The 20,670-nt window shown below is 39.0% G+C and overlaps 2 protein-coding genes across 3 annotated transcripts; both read left to right on the top strand.

The window, feature by feature from the left end:
- Nucleotides 1-196: 196 nt before the first annotated feature.
- Nucleotides 197-7,607, top strand: LOC121403873 (potassium voltage-gated channel protein Shaker-like). Of its 2 annotated transcripts, none has more exons than XM_041591907.1 (4): nucleotides 197-1,700; nucleotides 5,010-5,200; nucleotides 6,239-6,724; nucleotides 7,372-7,607. In XM_041591907.1, the coding sequence occupies exons 1-3, from the start codon at nucleotides 1,546-1,548 to the stop codon at nucleotides 6,715-6,717; spliced, it is 825 nt and encodes a 274-aa protein (XP_041447841.1). In that variant the 5' UTR covers nucleotides 197-1,545; the 3' UTR covers nucleotides 6,718-6,724; nucleotides 7,372-7,607. The 2 variants fall into 2 exon arrangements, with proteins under 2 accessions (XP_041447841.1, XP_041447840.1); XM_041591906.1 differs by having other exon boundaries at nucleotides 6,236-6,724.
- Nucleotides 7,608-17,218: 9,611 nt separating this feature from the next.
- LOC111074809 (potassium voltage-gated channel protein Shaker-like) lies at nucleotides 17,219-19,364 on the top strand. Its single transcript, XM_022367765.2, has 3 exons — nucleotides 17,219-17,580; nucleotides 17,816-18,121; nucleotides 18,561-19,364. The coding sequence occupies exons 1-2, from the start codon at nucleotides 17,355-17,357 to the stop codon at nucleotides 18,112-18,114; spliced, it is 525 nt and encodes a 174-aa protein (XP_022223457.1). The 5' UTR covers nucleotides 17,219-17,354; the 3' UTR covers nucleotides 18,115-18,121; nucleotides 18,561-19,364.
- The last annotated feature ends 1,306 nt before the right edge of the window (nucleotides 19,365-20,670 follow it).

Below are 20,670 nucleotides of genomic sequence, written 5' to 3'. Positions count from 1 at the left end.
TCGGCGGTCTATTTTGCGGAGGCTGGCAGCGACAATTCGTTTTTCAAGTCCATACCGGACGGCTTCTGGTGGGCTGTGGTGACCATGACTACGGTGGGATATGGTGATATGAGGTACAGCCTATGTTTAAACTCCACACGTTCCAATCCAATACCATAATTGTGCTGCTCCGACATGGGCACGTGCTATGTCTAAACCTGCTCCTACATCTTTCTATATCTACTATGTGCTCTCTTTTATCTGTTTGTCTGAGTGTTTGTGATGCAAGTCTGTCTGTCTCTAACCCTGCCATCAATCTATATACCCTTTTTCATTATCTTTATCTGTTTTCTCTCTCTCTCTCTCTGCTGAAGCTGTATATCTGTCTTTATGTTTTGCTTTTGTCACCAAATTGTACATGCTATAGTATATATATATGTTATGTATGGAAGGGCGTCCAAGGACCCAAAAAAACGAGCACACACTCAGATTTGAGGCGGCGTTCCACTCTGCTCTCACCCCGCGCTGTACAGTTGCTCCTCTGTAAATTGAACTGAACGATGTGATTAAGCCCAGTAAGCCCTTCTTAGATGTTGTACTGTGTGATCGCTCGCTTTTATCCCATTCCACCTCACATAGCCCACCCAAAACTCCCGCCTCCCAAAACTCTGTACATAAATCTTTAATATGCAGTCCCTCATTTTCATTTTATTTCTCAGTTCCGTTCCGTTCCGGTTCCGTTCATTCCTTTATGTTTTTTCCAATCCCATCCTTACCAAACGTTTTGGCATGGTGTCTGTCAAACTCCTCTTTCATTCAGTTTTTCTTTCTGTCTTCATGTGGACTTCTTTTCATTCGTCTTTAGTACTTTACCATGTGTGTGTCTCTACCCCTACACCCCCTCCTGAGCCAGAATTAATTTTCATGGCAATTTGGTCCATTGTCTGTCCTGTTGGCATTTGTTCTACCACACAAATACTCGTATATCACCATAGCGAGAACAATGAGGAGCTCACCAGAAGGGAACGTGCTTTTAGTTCCTTCACACCACACGGTTCACATTTGGAATTTCTGCTTGGGAATTCCGCCGGATTGCAGATTGGGGGATTGCAGTAAATCGCAAGTCCTCAATGGAGTGGTCACTGGTCCAAACACGTACTCGTGAATGAAACAACTCTATTTGTTAGCTCAAGACAAAACTGAAAAACAGCAAAACTAAAACAGAGCCAGGGCTACCCACTTGTCTTGCGGCCGCAGCCGAAGAAGCCGCAGCCCTGGCCGCAGACAACAAGAAACAGAAAGAATGTAACACAAATGAGTCGCACACCAAAAAAAAAAAAAAACCAAAAAACACACGGAACACGGACGAGCTTCTGACGGACCCCTAAGTGACCCCTGACTTACCCACAACGGACACACCCGAAACTCTCTCGAAAAAAAAATAATATCAATAAAACTCTTTGGTTAAATGTTTATTTTAAATAAAAAAGAAAAAATTATTTAAAAAAAATTAAAAAAAAAAAATTATAGCAAACAAATATAAGAATATAATACCAATGCAAAGCAATGTTTCTCCCATCAATTTTTTTAGGCGTCGTACTCTTCTCATCGGCGGTTTATTTTGCGGAAGCTGGAAGCGAGAATTCCTTCTTCAAGTCCATACCCGATGCATTTTGGTGGGCGGTCGTCACCATGACCACCGTTGGATATGGTGACATGACGTATGCAAATCTATACAATTCTAACTCTTATGATTACCTCTACGATAAATCCAGTTATGATTATGATTATGATTTTGATATCGCTTTATTTTCCCGTTCTCGTTTATGTTTCGTGTTTTTCCCGTTACTGTTCCTGTTCCTGTCCCTGCTCCTGTTCCCGTTCCTGCCAGGGGCGTGCCGCCGCTCTAGCGGTATTCTGCCTCCCACTGCCACTGTTTCTGCCACTTTATTCTGTTCTAATTTTCGATTACCACTATTTCGTTATTTATGACTAACCCCGATCCATCCCCCCCAAGCCCAAGCCTAAGCCTAAATCCTACCTACCCACCACTAACTAACGCCACTTTTATATACGAAAAATACCGAATACGTATGCAGATTAACTGTATATTGCTAAACCCGACCCCATATGGTTTTGTAATTCCAATCCCGATTAAAATACGCAAAAATCCAAAACCTAACTGTTGCTATCTCTTACTTTGACTCGCTGAGCTGTTTGTTTGTATTCTGTATTCTATATTCAGTATTTGTATTTGTCTATGACAAGTTATATTTGTCTTTGTATTTGTATTTGTCTCTGTATTCTGTATTTGTATTCGTCTTTGTCTAACCAATTGCGTTCCATTCCTTATCGTTTCATATTACTTTTGACTCATTTGCGTTTCTGTTTCAGTTCCCATTTAGTTTCAGTTTCCATTTAGTTTCACATGCAGGGAGCTCTTTCTGTGTGTGTCTCTCTCTTGTTTAAATATACAGGCAGGCTCCGGTTTACGCTTTCTCAAAAAATTTTCTTGTGTGATTTACTTTTCGAAACGACAAAGTCAGTCCGTACTCGTAAAACGAAAGACTTTTCCGTGTTCAAAACGGCAAAAATTATTCGCCGAATTTAAAAGTAAGCGGCTTTTTATACAGCTAAAAAAATCTTTATTGCAAAAGGAAAAAAATAGATGACTTAATGATGCATTGACATGAATTTGACACCATTACCTGGGTATGAGCTTATGCCCTTTTTATAAATAATTTTTATTTAAGCCATCCTCGAAACTGGATCTGAAAAAATTGGTCAGGGCAAAAACAAAAAGTGAATTCAATTTAACAGCTGGGGCAGCCCGATTTTGCTATCGATAAGTCTCTGTTAAACATAACAGAGGCCTTTTTTTATGAGCTGGTACTAACGCTTAACAGTACAAAGAGTAAACAAATTCACAAAAGTGGATCCCAGAGCGCCTTGAAATTAAAAGTATGACTGTGAAAACCGTAGCCTGCCTGATGCTCTTAATTTCGATCCTGTTCGGAACGGTTGCCATTCCATTAAACTGTTCTGTTTCTAGTTTGCCTTTATTTGAACTTTTTTTATTGCCATTATTTTATTATCGCAATTATCAGTGTAACCGTTGTGTCGTTGTTTAGTTCACCTATGAAAAAACAAAAAGAAAATATCGATAAATGTATGAAAATACTAGAGAACATACTGAAAAATATCAAAAATATATCAAATGAAATCCCATCAGCTAAATTCCACACTCACCGAGCATTGTACAGTGAAGAGTACAGTGCACTCCCATCCATCCATGAATTCTTATAATCATCGAAACTATACACTGGCGTTCCCCGATTGGGGCCACACACACACCAACACACACCATACCGCACACACAGAGACACTCGCCACATGGCTATTGAGGATAACGGTAATTTCATTTACAGCTGAAAAAACAGTTAATCGAGTTTTTTTCACACCAACACCAACACCAAACACACAAAAAACACCAACAAATACAACTACACCGACACATAAAAAGTTTCTACAGAAAAGGAACAGAATAGTAGGAGGGAAAGACGAGCATGCTGCATGGGCCCACTATGTGCCACACACCGTAAAACACACTTACAGACACCCTCTCACGCCCATTCACACACATACACACCCACACAAACACTCAGCCACACACAGATACAAACGTTTTTAAGCTTTAGCTGCTGCCCAAAAAAAAAAAATACCCAAGCCGCCTGCCAAATCGAATTACTTAATCTGCCAATGATCCTCCCTCTCCATTGGCTCTCAAACGTCCCACATTCCTATCCTGTCAGAAAGGAAAAGTTTCTGTTAGACACGCACAAATTTAAGTTCAACCTCTCTCTCGACTGTTTCTGACTGTCCAACTTCCACTTCCACCTCCAAGCCACCAGCACCTCGTTTCTCGATCGCACTTGTGCAATAATTATGTATGTCTCTATAAGCACACACACACACAAACACATTTCTAACACTACCAAAGCCACAGCTAAAACAAGAACAGCTCAACTGCCTTAACTTCAAACAGCAAAAACACCATGCGAGCCACCAATATCCAATCCAATACGCTACTCCACTCCAAGTTCCAAGTTCTAAGTGTTGTGACATCTTTCGAGTACTCTTTTGGTTTGATCGTTCTCTAGACTAATTAACTAAATGCCTATTTACTCATATACCCTGTATATACATCCCTACCCCGTACCCCGTACTACCCCCCGCCTCAATCTCTATCTACATATCTATATCTACCTATATATTTGCCCAAATATGAATCTCTCTATATGTATGTATATCTCTCCCCATATACCTTACCTGCCTCCTCTATGTATACCTTATATATTTAGACAAATATTCATATCTATACCTATATCTATATAATGCGTAATGCTGTATGATTTTGCAATTGCATATAGTATATGATAAAAAAAAAAAAACAAAAAAATCAAAATAATACCAACGCAAAATGAATATTAAGAACAAACGAGAGTTTTACTTTACATTTCTTATATATTTGTATTTTCATTTTATTTATATCGTTCGTTCGTTAACATCGCTCGCTTCCATCCAAATCCAAACAAACAAAATACCAAATTTCAAAAAATCAAAAAAAAAAATACAACCAACTCCAAAATTCTCAATTCAAATCAAATCAAAATATAAATCAAAACCAAACAAATTACAAAAAAAAAAAAATTCCCCAACAACGAAAAAATATATTTTGCACAAAAATGTCACCACAAAATACCAAATATCAACGATAACAATCGATAATAACAACGAAATGCAACCCCAAAAACGACCGCTATCATGTATATGAACTGCATTGAACTTGTATCGTTTATCGTTGGACATACGATAACTGCAATCGATTGAATTCGAAATTGATATTGATATTGAAAATGAAACTGAAACTGAAACCGAAACTAAAACCAAAACTGAAAACTAAAAATTGAAATTTATAAATGATATGGAAAATGAAAATTGATTTTGAAACTGAAATTCATGAAATACAGACCCGTCGGCGTTTGGGGCAAGATTGTGGGATCACTGTGTGCCATTGCTGGTGTGCTGACAATCGCACTGCCGGTGCCGGTTATCGTCAGTAATTTCAATTACTTCTATCACCGCGAAACGGACCAGGAGGAGATGCAGAGCCAGAACTTTAATCATGTCACTAGTTGTCCATATTTGCCAGGTACACTAGGTAAGTTCCACCCCTCTGTGTGTGCACTCTCTCTGTGTGTGTCTCTCTGTTGTACTCGTACTCGTAGCCTCGTGAGCCTCGAGCTCATGCTCGTGCTCGTACTCGTTAATCGTTTACGCATATACCACATATCCGAATGGATAACCCCCGCCCGACCGCCCCCCAACCAAACCAACCAACCAACAACCAACCAACCAACAACCAACCAACCAACCAACCAACCAATCAACCAACCACAACCTCACATACTACTCAAGTAGAGCAACCAACCACCCACAAAAAGAATGTGTAGAAAGAAACAAGAATTAGAAGCCCCCTGCCGAATAAAAATAGAAACATTTACGAAGAAAGAAACGAATTGTGGGTGGCAGCCCCGCCCTGCCCCTGCCCAGCCACTGAGGCGCCAGCGATGGCCGGACAGGTGGCCGGCGGTCGGCTGCCAGCTGCGTTTACGGCTCTCCCCCAAGTGCTTGAACGCAGGCGGCAACCCTGTCCATGGCAGAGGCAGCGGCTGTGGCAACCCTACAACCAACGTACTCTGCACGTACTGTGTGTTTTGTGTGTAAGGCAAGAACTACAACAAAAAACATTATTGTAATTGATGCATTACAACTGTATGTGTGATCTCCTCTTTCTCTCTTCTCTCTCTCTTCTTTTTGTTTCTCTCTTTATTCCGTCCAACAATTGTATGGAAAATTTGAATATCGAAACGTGATCTCCAAACAAATCCAAATCCAAACCGTACCAAACCATACCATACCCATACCCATACCCATGCCCATGCCCATACCGATCCGATCCGAACTGCTCCGCTCCCAAATTCCGTGATATCTCTCCCACCATCCCGCCATTCCCCCAACCCACTCACCACACGCCTGCAATTGAACTCACGACACCACCCCCCCTTTTCCCACAAACAACACCACACACACATACACACACAAACACACGAAAACACGAACACAACCTTGTATGCCACCGCGTGCCGAAAACTGCGTGACAACCACACTAAACAATTGACTACAAACTACCAAGTAGGTCAACATATGAAGAAATCATCGTTGTCCGAGTCCTCATCGGATATGATGGATTTGGATGATGGTGTCGAGTCGACGCCGGGATTAACTGACACACATCCAGGACGTAGTGCGGCAGCGGCTCAGTTTTTGGGAGCTCAGCAGCAGCAACAGCAGCAGCAACAACAGCAGCAGCAGCAGCAACAGCAGCAGCCAGCATCGTCGACTTCAATGTCGATGTCGCTCGATAAGCAGCTCCAGCATCCCCTGCAGCAGCATCCACTGCAGCACCCACTACAGCAGCAGCCGTACCAGCCGCAGGCGCAGGCGCAGCCGCAGCATAGCGGCTTCAAGCAGCAGTCCACAATAAGCACGAGCGCGGCGGCAACAACGAGTAGCGCCAGTACCAGCGCCGGTGCCAGTGCCAGCGGCAGCGGCGCCACCACCCTCACCATGAGGCACAATAATGCCCTGGCCGTTAGTATCGAGACCGACGTTTGACTACTGGGTAAGTGTTGGTTAACTCGCTTTCGCACAATCCTCTCTCACTCTCTGTCTGTAACTCTCGCTCGCTCGCTGCCCCCTCCCTCTCTCTCACACTCAGCCCAGCTGCATTTCCCTCTTCCTACCCCCAGCCACAGCCCCAGCCCTAGCTCCATCTCTATCTCCCACTCTCCCGACCTTCCTCTCTCACTCTCTCTACCCAACTAAATCACCTTCACTTCACCTTCCTTGTGCACCTCTAAACAGTAGAGCCTAACTAAGATAAAGTGCTGCAAAACGCCAAAAACAAATTCCAAAAAGGATTGTGCGCACTGCCACAGATGCCAGGGACTACACTCCAGAGTAGAGACTAGAGATTTCCTACCCAACTACAGTGGCAGTGCGAACAACCAATCAACTGAATTGAACTGAATTGAATTCCGATTTGATTAGAACATAACTTTTTCTCTCTTTTCTCTCCACGTGGCGCGCCCTCCCACCTACGCGATACATACTCGTATGTCTTTACCTATTTAAACCTATAAATACATTTGACTATATATATATATGTATGTATGTCTCGTTATGTGTGTATTTTTTACGTATGGGGAACCCAAAATTGTATATTGTATGTCTCATATATATCTATCTGTTCTGATCTGATCTGATCAGTGCGAAGAATGTTAAGTGGTATAGAATTGGCCTTGACAAGAGTTACGTTGGATGCCAGAAACGACTACAAAGAAAGCTGTTTGTATTTAATTTAAGTAGAACAAATAACAAAACAAATTTAATCTATGGCTAAATTAATCTAAATCCTAATTTATATTTAAACTACATTTAATTAAATTATAAACTTAAACTTAAACGTGAACAACACACAAGCAAAAGCATACTCCCAAACCCAAAACAAACCCAAAACAAGTGAAAATAATCTCGATCAAGGAGAGTGAAATAGCCCCCCCCCCCCCTATGTGTACATAATATGGCATATGAATGTTTGTATGTACATATAACCCCAGGCAATATCTAACTAAAACTATAAACCCCATAAAGATAAAATCCAAAATGAAAGCATTAACATCGAATGAAGAGCTGGCTGCAGTAGATGGGAAGGCCCACATAAACTAAATCAAAGATTTTAGATCTATTTCATTGAATAACAGAACTAGCCCTGCATAATCCGACCTCAGAACTGTAAATAAGTCAATAAACCATAACAAACAAAATATTAACAAACCAAAATGAAACTAAAAAGCTGATCAAAGAAGAGCACAGAACAGATCGAACAGAAGCGTAGCACGGAACAAGCAGTACTCGTCCGTATAGAATAGGGATGCAGTTCACATAGAAAGAAAGCAGTCCAGCTAGAATGCAAGCAGTCTGTCCAAACCGGAAGTCACAGGCATACAAACACAGACAGACACAGACACAGACAAACACACTTCAACTAACACTGAACTAAAAGTATAGAAAAACTGCCGTAATATTTAACAAACCCAATGTGTATAGTGATTAATCAAAATCAAAACAAAAACAAAAAGAGAGAAGCATACCAAATGCAAACGAGATTCAATGCAATATCTGCTTTTAAATGTGACAGGAAGCCTAATATATATAGCCTAATATAGACAACTAACCAACTAACTGAAGTAACTAAGCGATAAGCCTAACCACAGCATATACGTGCATTTATTTATATATGTGTATCTGTATGTGTACCACTAAGGCAACAACACCACTAAAGACCCTCGGTCCTAGTCAGGATCATCAATCCATCGATTCAGTTGCGAGGATTTTGTTTTTTGACTAAAGCTTCAGGAAAATCTTTAGCCCTCCAATGGCCACACCCACCCCAATCGCCCACAAACCAAACTAACCAAAACTGAACACTAACCTACTGTACTGTACCCATATCAGCTGACAAACAGAACCTGCGATTCTTCTGCTTCGATCCCCCCGAATTAAATCGAAATAAAAAGTACAAATATTCAACTAAACAAAACAAAAAATGAAGCTATCATAAATAATACAATATGATTGATGCACAGCAAGAGCAAGAGCAATTTTTGTTGTTGTTGTTTAGTGGACGGAAAAACGACTGCAATTAAATTACAAGCAAAAGAACATAAATCCACATCAAATGGATATCCAGGTCATAGATCAGCTCAACCACAATAACAAACAAAAAATAATGAGAGTAATGGAAAAAAAACAAAAACAGAAAACGCTCTTATGATTTTATAATAAAGACATATTATATATTTAGAGGCCCATGTGACCGAGACCACATTCAGATAGAAGGAGATATAAATTTAAAAACAGAACAAAAAAGGCAAAAGGCTCCCAAAAAGATGCAGGGGACAAACTCTATCAACTTCTTCAAACTGGATTGCATAGGCTGAAAGGACCTCCCCACACCACTCACACACAGCAGACACACACCTACACCCACACACATACATACACAAACATGCCCATAGACAGAAAAACGAGTATAAAAGAAAAGTTGACTGAAACTATGCAAACTCAAATTTTGCATTATATGTATAAATAATAAAAAAAAAAAAACAAAATAAAATAATTTATATAAATAAATATATATATATGAGTGTGTGTTAATAGATACATATACATATACATATATATATACAACCTGTATATAAAAAGGGAACCAGCCGTTGTATATTGAAGATAAAAAAGAAGAAAACCCAAAAAAAAAAAGTTGTAACTTTTAAAAGCTTCGAAAACCGTCCACGCACACATACAACAATTACATACACATGAAGATCAGAATGGGGGAATGGAAATAAGTGGGGAGAGGGTTAAGGGTAATTCCTTATGGAACAGCAACTCTGTAGCGAATCCCACAGCCCCTCCTCCAGTCCCACTGCCACCCCCTCCCCACCCCTATCCATCATCCCCATCTCCGATCCCACTCCCTAGTTGATTGCAATACAGATGAGAAGAAGAGCCTAACCGAACAATAATACTTTCCAAGCTCCACAGAGGGAGGGCCCCGGGGCGATCGTACTCTGTGTACATTTGAAAGGCGATTCCTCAGCTACGAGCTGAGCTTCAGCTGCAAGCCGAGCCCAAGCCCGAGTCCGAGTCCGTGTCCGAGTCCGCTCTAGCCTGTTCCAATTAATAGTAGGGTCTGCCCATTTCCGGCCTATAACTGCTGTAAATACTCTCCAAACAAAGCGGAAAAAAAGTAACAAGAACCATCAATAAATCTGCAAATGCTTTTTTGTACAAAACAAAATCTTAACAACTACTCTATAACATAAACGATAAATAAGTAATTATAAAGAAGAACAATGAACGATGAATCCGAAGGCAACACACACATGCAAATGTCATTTAGTTGTACTGTACTTAGCCATACCAGAGTCCTTGTATCTGTAAGAAATAAGAAGGCATAGTGAGGAATGGAGATAAGAGAAAAGCAAACACCAAAAGAAGAATACGATATAAAGAATAAGGAAGAGGAGGAGGGGAGTAGGAGTAGGAGGAGAATGGAAGGTGAAGAAGTTGGAAGCAACAGGGGAAAAATAGATAAAACGAAACAGATCCGCTTAACTAAGTTTAGATAATGATTTAGGACAGAGGGCAGATAAGAGGAAAGGAGAGGATGTTAGCTTAATAGATACAAGATACAAAATACCACATAGCAGATACAAAGGGCCGAGTGTAAAGTAAGGTTGTTTTTTTTTTCCTAGCCTTAATCTAGACAATTGAATAAATTTAGCGAACGTATGATAATTGTATGTAAATGAGTCTAAGGATTTCCAATGTATAGCAGAACATAGGATTCGAGTTTAGTTTTATTCTTATGATTATTCGTTCATACTCGTAATGTTCTTTTCCTACATCTTAAGACTTTGATTTAATCACAAAAACTGAGCCACTAAAATTACCTTAAACACACACAAAACAAACAAAAATGAACAAAAAAAAAAAACTTAAAAAAAGAAACAAAAAAAATTTTAAAATAAAAATTAAAGCAAAGAAAACAGAAAAACAAATTGTGTTAACATTTACCTATGAACGCTTAAAACAAAACACAACAAAACAAAATAAAGCAAACAAAAAGCAAACAAAAAAAGTAAAAATTTTGGAATAAATGTGTTCAGCAAAAGAAATGTTATTATATGTTTAAATAAATTACAATTACAATTAATTCGAGATGGACAAACATTTAATGTAATTAAATTGAGCTAAGTACACGAGTAAAATTCTAAAAAATTTCAAATTGTACATATAGAAGCATATACATAGCACATAGCCTAACACATAGATACACAGCACACGTGTGCTGCCATCGAGGCACGAGGTGTAGACCACACAACAGAAACGAAACCCTAGAACAAAGAAATTCCAGACACGTTTGTATGTATGTAAATACATACATATGTATATGATGCAGCATACTCAAGACTTAAGACGAGGAGCATAACGCGAGCATAACCCGAGCATACACAGGATCACGAAAACCGATCTGATCCAAGCCGAGCCACTCCTTTCTGATCATCATCCCTACCAAAGAACTAAAGAAACGGAGCTGAAATTAAAGAAAGAGATTAACTGAAGTTCTTGAAGTGTTTTATTTATTTCGCACACTCCGCTGTGCCGCCGTGTAAATACTTATTTAATACTAGCTAACACGAGTACTGTAAAATACATTTCTTTGTCGTTTGCCAGCGTATCCGTATCCGAGTCGCATTGCATTCCGTTTCCGTACCGTTTCATTCTGTTGATTTTTCAATTGTATTTTGGCATAGTTTTGTTGTTAACATAACCAAAATGGAATCGGGAACCGTAACTGTAGCCTTTTCAAACTACTTAGCCTGTAATCCTGTAATTCTGTACATATGCCAGAAGTACTCAACTTTAGTCCCGTCTTTGGCATATCACCCACCACAGACAGCAGCAGCAGCAGTTGAATTACTCAATCAATCAGTATATAAAACAGCTAATAAACCAATGCTAATTAGAAACCCACACAAACACAGACCCAAACACAGCCACAGACACAGCCACATACACTTATTTAGAGCTGAAAACGCATCTCATCCGATTTTCGTATTAGTTTCGTATGCTTGAACTATGCTCTACTCTCCACTCCACTCCACTCAACTCAACTCAACGCTATCGAACTTTACTCTACTCAACGCAACTCTAGTCTACTCTACTCGTAACCTAACCCAAGCGAAAAAGCGTAAAAATACTACTAAAAGATACTCGAATAAACGAAGAAATCTCCAGGAGAAGAAGCAGACATATCGTTGTAAAGCAAAAACTAAATTATAATCGTAATAACCAAGCTCAGAACCATGAGAATAACTCGAAGAATGAATCGAAGAATTAACACACGAAAAACCAAAAATGAACTCACACAACAAAACGAACAAGACACGTTCGACTTCTCCTAAATTTAAACCAGAAACAATCCTTTCAAGTTTTCCATTAATTTTAATTTCAAACTAAACGACAAACTCTTAACACTTAAACGCATACGAACCCTAAAAGTACGAAAACCAAAGAAAACAATGAAAAAACAATACCTATACCTATATACCATATGCTACATATGTATGTATATGCTATACATGTACGAGTAAATCAAAACATAGAACCAAAACAAAACAAAAACAAACAAACAAAAACTAATGAAAACTATCTATCAAACTCTTTCTCAATGCTTCTAAAAACATACAAAAACCAATACAAAATTTCTATTAAGGACAAAGACTGCAAATAGAGATTAAAAAAAGTGAATACAAAAACAAAAAAATATTTATATACATAAAAAAAGTATTGAAATATTTCTAACACTCTTTGTTGATTGATTTCCAATTCTGATTTGGCCTTGATTCAAACAACCAAGAAATATTTTTAAGTTTAGTTAGAAGTTCCAAAATCCCCCAGCCGGACTGAACCGAACCGTACCGAACAGAATTTGGAGAACAGAACAGCCCAGACCGTACCCAAACATACATATGTATATGTATGTCCCATAGACCAAACAGGAACCCAACGAACAGAGCATCGGCATTAGCATGCGTAACACATGAACGATAAAATGAGAAACAATAACAAGAAGCAGAGAACCAAAAGAAACCCCAGAACAATACGAATCAAAGCATATAAATAAACCAGCAGATAACTCGAGTAATCCACATTTAGCAAAATAACTTAGTATTACGCCCATTAAGATATGACAAAAGCAAACCCAAAAATAAAACAACAACAAAAAAAAACCAAAACTCACTCACAAAATAAACCAAAAGGAAACCCAAAAAACGAAAAACAAAAGGAAATGTTGTTAAGATTAAAATGAAATGTTTTATAATCGTTATTCAATAAAAATAAAAAAAAAAACAAAATTAAAAAATAATTTACCAAAAAAAAACAGCATCCATCAACCGAAAAATACATCCAACTACGAATGCAAGCCCGAAAATTAACTTGTTCGAGCAGTTTGTAGATGTAATTTCCCTCTCCAGCCGTAAATAAGTATATATGGGGGTTTGTTAACCCCCTTTCACCCTTCATCCCTTAGCCCAGTTCCTCCTTTCCCCCAGTACCATCTAGCCTAGCTTGTGTTTGGTATCTAAGTACTTGTATGTTTTGGGTAGATCTTTGCAGAGGGAGTGGCAAGTATCTAGCCATAGAATCGTTATCATAACCATAAGCCTAGAATATAGTTAATTACTCGTAGACCTAAGAGCCCACAAGGTCTATTCCCTCTTCCCAACCCCAAAACCCCCCCTCCCACCCAATCACACTAACACATTCAATATTTAAATACTATATATATATATACATATGTATGTATGTCTCGTATAACCATCATATAAAGGAGCACAACATTCTCTTACGGACATTTTGTTAGCGTAGTCATAGCTCTATTGCCTTACCCCTCTGTCTCAACACACACACACACACACACACACACACACACACACACACACACACACACACACACAACCCACACACACCACACCCCTACGCGTATATACACTATCGCCGTCTTAATCATGAGAAGGCAACACACAAACAAACCAAAACCAAAAACAAAAAACATAAAACAAAAACCGATGAAACTATAAAAAAAGATATTGAAATTTTATTGAAAATCTTGGAAAGTTGAAGTCCGAACAGGTCAAGCCCAGGTCCAGGCCCAGGCAAGCCAGGCGGTGCTGAACCCAGCGAACGGTGAGTGTGAATACCCCCCGAGTCCAGCCCAACCCCGCCCTGCCCAGCCCAGCCCCTCCCCACGGTTACCACCCGATTTGTCTGTCTCTTCCAATCTATATACTCGTACCTGTATCTATACATATGTATCTCACGCCCTCACTCCATTGAGGAGGGGGCGTGGGGGAGTCTCAGTTTTATTTTGAATATCTCTGTCTGAAACTCTCTTTTGATTTGACTTTTGGTACCATTCGTATTCCTTTTTTGTATGCCTCCATTTTGCCTATCCGTTTTGGTTTTGCCTATCTATGTGTATCTATACCCCAGATATACATACGTATGCTAAGCGCACAACTACCCGTATATCTGTACTGAACTAAGAATATATCTCGTATATATACCTACCCATATATGTACATGTCTCGTATATGATATGTGATAATATATAATAATCGTTTATGGAATATTTTGTAAACTTTTGCTTACATTCTCCCCCTCTAAATGTATAAAACCAAATGTAAGAAACGCTTCAGCGCTCAGTCTGCTCAGCCTGCACCTGCCGACGCTCCTGCGCTCCTGTTCCCGTTACAGCTACCAGCAATCAGCAATCGCTATCGTTATCGTTACGCTATTGCTATATCGCCTACCATTACTGCTATCGCAACCAGCAATGCCATCAGCAGCAGCAGCAGCAGCAGCAGAAACGGCAACTGCAACTGCAACATCAACATCAGCAACTGCAACTGCCAGCAGTCCAGCAGCAGCAGCAGCAACAGTATCAGCAGCAGCAGCAACAACCAGAACAAGAACATGAACAAAATCAAGAAAAAGAAAATATAACATCAAGAAAACAGCAAACTATCAAAAGAACAAGAACAACCCGCAGCATTTGGCAGCTCTCGATAGCTCCGGCTCAGGCTGTACGGCTCCTGCTTCTGCTCCTAAGTCCCGTTTCCCTGTGCTTCCCGATTCCGGTGCATGTGCATTCTGTTGCTATATCCAATCGACGTCCAAATCAATATTGGGATTGAGATTGAGATTGCGACCGAACCAGAATCAGATCAATATATATATACACACACATATATATAAATTGAAGCGCAATCAACCAGCAAAGAAAGCAAAGAAAAATTAACGCAAATCAAACGCAAATTAAAGTAAATCAAAGCTAAAACCAGCATAAGAAACGCAAAGAAAACAACCTAACCTACTCGTAAACCAAAAAAAAAAACAAAACGCAAAAGCAAAGAAAAACATAAGCCAAACGCAAATGCAAATGCAAAAGCAAAACACACAAGGGCGCACGCTTTGCACATTTGCATATATACAACTTACTTGCTACTCCTGTATCTCCTATATCACAACCCCTCCACTACCCACAATCAAGACCACCCCCACACACACACACACATACACACACACACAAAACAAACACAGGAATGCATACCACCAACCAAACAACCAACCAAACAACCAACCAACCAACCAAAAGTTGCATCGAAACCTTTTTTGGCTTTTCTAATCACTTTGAACACGTACGTTTTTTTTCTCTCGCTTTAATTTTGATTTGGTTCCCTTACTCGAACACTCGAATGAGCATAATATCAGCTACTCGTACTCTTTGCCTACTTACGATCGCTTAACTATACCTATATCTCTATATATAAACACACATTATTAAGCACACGGACACACTCAGATGTATCCCAAAGAGCCTCCGGAAACGTCGCCTCTGTTGTGCAGCCTCTCTATCTGTTCATCTCCTACTATCATTATTTTCGCACTCCAATCCCCTTCTCACACACAAGACAGTCACGACCCCACAACGTTAAGAAACCAGAAACCAGAAATTAGTAACCAGAAAACCGAAAACAGAAAACATACATCAAGTACAGTCAATCCAAACAGTCAGTCAGTCGTCAGTCAGTCAATCAGTCAGTCAGTCAGCACACCAATCCAATACAGAGAAGACTTGAACATCACACAACAAGAACCTGAACCAGAACCAGAAAAAGAGCAAGCTGAAACACGAGAAGATGAAACTCAATAGAAGAATATGCAAGAGAAACAGGAGCCATCTAGGACCAACTCTCTTCGGCTCCAGTTCCAGTTCCAGCTCTCGCTATCTGTCTCTCTGTCTGTCATATATCGCTCGCTTGCCTCCCACACTCACTGTGTATGTACGTGCCAAAACAGTCACCGGAGTCCGGATCTGCCATTGCCCCTCCCGCTGCCACGGTTATCACTGTGGTGCGACTGTACGGTGGGTGGTTCGCTGTGGTTCGATTCGGTTCTGATTGAATTGCTTTGGTCTTTCCACACACATCCCTCTACTATGTATATTCATTTTGTGTCAAGTTTAACAGCGACGACGCCAAACGCCGGCACATTTTGTTTATTCCATTTGGCAATAAGTACGCTTCGGTTTTTTGTTAGCCAAGCCAGCCCAGCTGTATCTATATCCAACTATCTCTGTTTATATATATGTACTTCTTAGTGTACTTATCCCTGATTTCCTTACTCATACTTTGACGTTCTTGTTTTTTCTGTCTTTGTTTCGAGTGAATTTTTTTGATTTTTTCCCCTTTGTTGGTTTTTGATTTTGATTTTGATTTTGTTTCCGTTTCTCTGTTCGCTCCAGCCACCAGCAGGAGCAAGATCAGCGAACGATTTGCTTTCAATGTTTGCATACGAATACTAATACCAAAACCAATACCAGTACCAATACCTATACCAATACCCATACCTATACCTATAACAATATCCATACTAATACGAACCAGCTAACGATACCCCCCGTTGAGCTTTTCGTTTTGATTTTTTGCCTTGAGTTCCATTTAGTTTCATTGTATCCTTAAATATCCCTCAAAAATATCCACGCTCCATCTATCGATCTTATCTCTATTATCTAACTTGCTCCGTTTGTGTAACCCATCTCTGTTGTTGTGACATGTTTTTGAGTTGACTTCAGTTGGGTCCGGGTCCGGAAAAGGACTCGGACCAAGGCCAAGGCCAATGCCAACGCCACTGCCAACGCCACCACGGCAGTGGCAGTGGCTATTTAGAATAGTATATCGAATATATCAAAGCTTATAACTTGTTTCTATTTGTTTGTTTTTTTTACCACCTGATTTACATACTGCGTTCTTCTTCTACGTTCTTCTTCATACCAAAACCAAAAACCAAACCAAACAAACAAAAATACCAAAAACGAAAAAAAAAATATATATATATATAAAAAATAAACTAAAAAAAAATATATATCGATATATGCCGAAAAAATGTATATTTATACAACAAATTCAACGAACTGAATTTGAATTTTCGAAATGAATTTGCATATTTAAAACCGATTGAAAACGGGTTAAATATACAAACAAAACGAACAAAACCCCCAAACCAATTGAAAAATTGACAAACATGAATCGAACCCATGAATATTGCCATTGAAAAAAATGAAAATCGAATGCAAATCGATAAATGCATTTAGGCCCGTCGGCTTCTGGGGCAAAATTGTCGGCTCTTTGTGCGTGATCGCTGGTGTGCTGACAATCGCACTGCCGGTACCGGTTATCGTCAGTAATTTCAATTACTTCTATCACCGCGAAACGGATCAGGAGGAGATGCAGAGCCAAAATTTCAACCACGTTACAAGTTGTTCATATTTACCTGGTGCACTAGGTACATACTACTTACTACTATATCTGCTATTTACAATACCGCATAAGAATGTTTTTAGTCTAAGCTTCTCCCAAAATACCCCCGACTACCAAAAACCAAATACCAAATACCGAATACCCCACGAATTCCGTCCCCAACTGCCTGAGTGTCTCTATTCTAATCGATTGCTCTTTTGTGTATTCCCTTCAACATACACAACAATTCCACTGAATATCCCCCCGCCCCACTGAAATAGGTCAACATTTGAAGAAATCCTCACTCTCCGAGTCGTCATCGGACATCATGGATTTGGATGATGGCATTGATGCAACCACGCCAGGTCTGACTGATCATACGGGTCGCCACATGGTGCCCTTTCTGAGGACGCAGCAATCCTTCGAGAAGCAACAGCTCCAGCTGCAGCTGCAGCTCCAGCAGCAGCAACAGGCGCAGCAAGGACAGCAGCAGATGGGCCAGAATGGCCTTAGGAGCACAAATAGTTTACAGTTAAGGCATAATAACGCGATGGCTGTCAGTATTGAGACCGACGTCTGACTACTAGGTGAGTGCTGGCTGGGCAAGCCACAGAGCTACAGAGCAGCAGTGATGGGAATTTCATGTGTGCACAGTTTTACAAACGATTACGAGAGTACGAGAACTAATCCAGTCACGTATGTACTATGTATTCACATTCATTTAAAGCTTAAAGTTCCATTTTACTTACATATGTTGTATGTACCTACTATTTATCTGCTACTATTATCCTATACATTTATCAACAGTCTACTAATAATTATTTTAACTGTCCATTGGGACAATAAGTAAATTTTTATAGGCACAAATACCTAGATATCTGATTCCCATCACTGGCTGCAAGTACGAGCACTGCCATGGGTCAAGGTATTTGGGATGACTATAACTGTCTATGGGATTACTAGATCTATTTCTTCGAGTGTACATAGTACATATATGTATGTATTTCCAACGTTCTTATGTTGCAGTCAAACAAATGGAAAATGGACGAAATTTACGCAGTGAAATGCTACGTTGGATGCCAGAAACGTCATCAAAAGCAGTCTAATTTAGAATTTTATTTAATAAATACAATTAAAATAATAATAATAAATAATAATGATACTTAGTAAGCAGCGTAGTTGTAAATTAAACAGCAAATGTAAAACACAGCCACACACAGATACAGATGCAGACACACCCAGTACACACACACACAGACACACACAAACTCAGTGCCAGTTCACTAAGCTTGAATTAGAGTATTCGTATTCGTAGACACTATAGAGTCAAACATGGACTGGCTTTTTAGACGAATTTTCCTTGTTTTTTTCTTTCTTTTATTTCTCTTCACACACACACACACACACACACACAACACAGAAACACACTCACTCGAAGAAGATAAAGAAAAAAAACTCTACTTGATACCTATGTTCAAATTAAGCAACTAAAACTAACAATCGTTATAGTCAACAACAAAACAACAAGAACAACAACAAAACAGAAAAAAACATTTAAAAAACAAAAAAAAAAAACAAAAAAAAAAAACTAAAAAACTAAATCGAATTATCTTAGTAGACTAATCTAATTGGAGTTTCTTCCTTTCTTTAGATGCTAGCAAAACAAAACCAAACCAAACAAAAACATCCAGACAAAATCAACAAACAAACAAACAACAAGAAACAAACATACAATATCTACTTATTTTATTTTCAACTTTAAATTATGCTCTATTAATTAAATATTAGTCAAATATTAGTCAAATGAAACTTAACTAAAAACTAAAAAAACCGAAAACAAAAACAAAACAAAACCAAATACAACAGCAACCAAACCTAAGGCAAAAAGCGTAGCAAAAACGTGGAACGGAAGCGAATGCGGAAAAGGAAATGAACAGCGGCTTGTCGCTGTTAAAGCAGTGCTTCTAACTTACTTGCAGAAGCAGTTTCACTGCTTGGCGGATGCTTAGCGAAGAACACATCAAAACAGACAATTGCTATCTGATTCGAGCTTGTCCGATTGTTGTGTGAACACATTTATAACCTTTCCACCCTTGTCCGATCACTGATCCATCTTATACTAGTCTTATTCCACTCTGAATAACGTTGAATCGCTGTACTAAATCATTCAATTAAAATTACATGGACAAATGGCATTCGCTGCTGCGTACTTAAGAAATCATCGAATCTGAACAGACATGTTTAGAGTTACTAAAGGTCATGGTTGATAGATAAATGGAGATTTGAAAAGATCAAAAAATCATGAGAAACTATAATTGTACTGCCTTGACACAGCAAATCAGCTGTTGTATTTCCACTCATTGACCAGTTGCCAGTCAAATCTTAGTGGAAGAGATCCATATTCATTCGTGAAGGTCGTAAAGTCTGCTTGGTTAAGGTGGTTAAGGTGCTGCTAAAGTCCTGCGTTCACTGAAAAGAGACAAACACACACACATGACACACACAGACAAACACACACACACACACACACACACACACACACACACATACATGATATTGCTAAAAAAAACATCAAAACTGCCGTTAAGTTTAAATAATGAGTAATACAAAGATCATATATAAATAAAAATATATATATTAAATATATACATACATTTACATACATAATTAAATATACATAAAGTAAACTAAACTGCTATTTTGTAAATAAGTAAGTCAGAGCTGAGCTGAAGCTGAACAAATAGACATAGACATAAAGTATATACATACATATATATATATATAAATTAATTAATTAATTAATTAATTAAACAACCAAAAAGAGAACCCAAAAAACAACCAAAAACCAACCAAAATCATAGCTAACTAAAACAAGGGGATACAAGACGAACCTAAAACCAAAAATGGAAAAAAAGAAAGCTGCTAACGATACAAAAACAATAATTAAACTTAGCAATTACAGACAACCGACAACAAGAACAGCAAACACAAAAAGCCGATAAAACAAAAACAACAGAAACACAGAAACAACAGAAAACGCCACAGTACCGACAAATGAGAAGTAAAAAACCTACAATGAACCGCGCTGATCTTCCTATTTGGAAAGCAAAACAAAACAAAATTACATACAAATTAA

This window comes from Drosophila obscura, unplaced genomic scaffold (genome assembly GCF_018151105.1).
Source record: "Drosophila obscura isolate BZ-5 IFL unplaced genomic scaffold, ASM1815110v1 contig_165, whole genome shotgun sequence".
NCBI lineage: Eukaryota > Metazoa > Arthropoda > Insecta > Diptera > Drosophilidae > Drosophila > Drosophila obscura.
Note: the sequence above shows the minus strand (reverse complement) of the source record. Positions and strands in the feature narration are given on the sequence as shown.